At 49.9% G+C, this 1,732-nt stretch overlaps 1 protein-coding gene across 1 annotated transcript; it reads right to left on the reverse strand.

The window, feature by feature from the left end:
• Window positions 1-325: 325 nt before the first annotated feature.
• LOC147971866 (uncharacterized) lies at window positions 326-1,169 on the reverse strand. Its single transcript, XM_087522870.1, has 2 exons — window positions 887-1,169; window positions 326-810 (listed from the first exon to the last, which is right to left on the reverse strand). The coding sequence occupies exons 1-2, from the start codon at window positions 1,167-1,169 to the stop codon at window positions 326-328; spliced, it is 768 nt and encodes a 255-aa protein (XP_087378996.1).
• Window positions 1,170-1,732: the final 563 nt, after the last annotated feature.

Below are 1,732 nucleotides of genomic sequence, written 5' to 3' on the forward strand. Positions count from 1 at the left end.
AAATACAACGTCCGCTCCATCCCTATCCACAAGGACGATGAGGTGAAGGTCGACTGCAACCTTCTCCTTCGGAGCTACGGCACAAATACAACGTCCGCTCTGTCCCTATCCGGAAGGACGACGAAGCGTTCCGAGCAGCGAACAAAGTCCATTCAAAGGCAAACACAAGCACATTCGGAAGTAAAACAAATTCAAATAAATCGTAAAAGTTCGAAGCAGCAAATCAAAATTACTCGGGCATCAAACCCGAAGGAGTTCAACGGTTATAGCAATCACTCGGCATTCGGAGGCAAATTTAAAGTGGATTCAAGTTTCATAAGTTTGTTCACTCGGCCGGAGGAGGGCTGGCAGGCTCCACGAATGAGTCCATGTCGATCCCATCGGCGATCCGAGTGGCAGCATCAATGAAAGTCTCCATGAAGGACTGGAAATCGTGCTTTTTGGTGTTAGCGACTTTGATCGCAGCCAGCTTGTCCTCACGAGCCTCCTTGCAATGGACTCGCACCAAGGACAGCGCCACGTCAGCACCACACTGGGCGGAGGATTTCTTCCATTCTTGCACTCGGTTAGGGATCTCGTTCAATCGAGTCATTAGGGATTCTAGGTCATTCTGAAGCGTCGCCCCCGGCCAAAGCGATGAGTCGATTCGAGAGACAACCTCCTTCAGGCGCGCGAGGTAGCTTGTGGCACTGGCGATACGAGACTCCAGTTGGAGCACGTTCATCGCAGTTTCGTCGCAGACTAGGGAAGCGATAGTGTCCAGACCCGTCTCAACCCTCCCAGTTTCTTCGTCGAAGTCTTGGCAGAGTTCTGCAGCCAAAAGTTAGTCAATCGACCGAGCAAGATCCGATCTCAAGCACCAACACAGTCAAATTAAAAGAAATACCTTCCAGCGCGAGATAAAGCTTCTTCGCGAGAGTCCTTAGATAGGCTTCTATGTCATTCCTCTTGCGGATTGCAGATTCCAACTTTTCATTCAGGACGACCTTGTCCTTCTTCAGACTGGTCACTTCGCGGTTAGCTTCATTAAGACAAGATTTCAGTTTGTTCACCTCTCCTTCCAACGTTCCGATTGAAGCAAGCTTCTGGTCTGCGAGAGCGGTTTTGTCTTGGGCTGCTTTTTGCGTGGCGGTGAGGTCTGAGTCCTTCTTCTCCAGAGCCAACTTCATTTTCTCTGCAAAAGAAGCAATCGAATCAAAGAAGAGATCAAAGAGATATATTGAAAGTCAGTCGACAATCAGTTACCTTCCATACCAGCGGCCTCGTCTTGAGCTTTTTTCAGATTCTGCTGGGCCAATTCCAAGTCTAAGTTGAGTTGCCTCTGCTTCTCTTCGAGTTCAGCAAATTTGGAAATAAGAGTACAAGACTTCTGCAAAAGGCAAAAGACGAATCAATCGATAAGATCAAAGGTGGTTCACTTTCGAGTGAATGGAACCTAAAGAAGTTCATTTAGACCCCAGCCGACTGCACACAGTCGACTGCGGTCTCAGGGGCTACACCCAGCGGGTGCACTTGGCGTGCCCCCACTGACTAAGGCTCAACTCCTCCAGTCCGCCCGGACCAAAAAAAAGGCTGTTCAGACCCCAGTCGACTACCATCAGTCGACTGCGGTCTCGGGGACTACACCCAGTGGGTGCACTTAGCGTGCCCCCACCGGTTCTGATCCTACTCGACCGGCCTGCCGAAGTCAAGTGCAAGGAGTAAAAGAAAAGAAAGGAGAACTCAGACCCCA

The sequence above is a fragment of the Triticum urartu genome, chromosome 5A (assembly GCF_056163025.1).
Source record: "Triticum urartu cultivar PI428250 chromosome 5A, HENAU_Tu73, whole genome shotgun sequence".
NCBI classification, from domain to species: domain Eukaryota; kingdom Viridiplantae; phylum Streptophyta; class Magnoliopsida; order Poales; family Poaceae; genus Triticum; species Triticum urartu.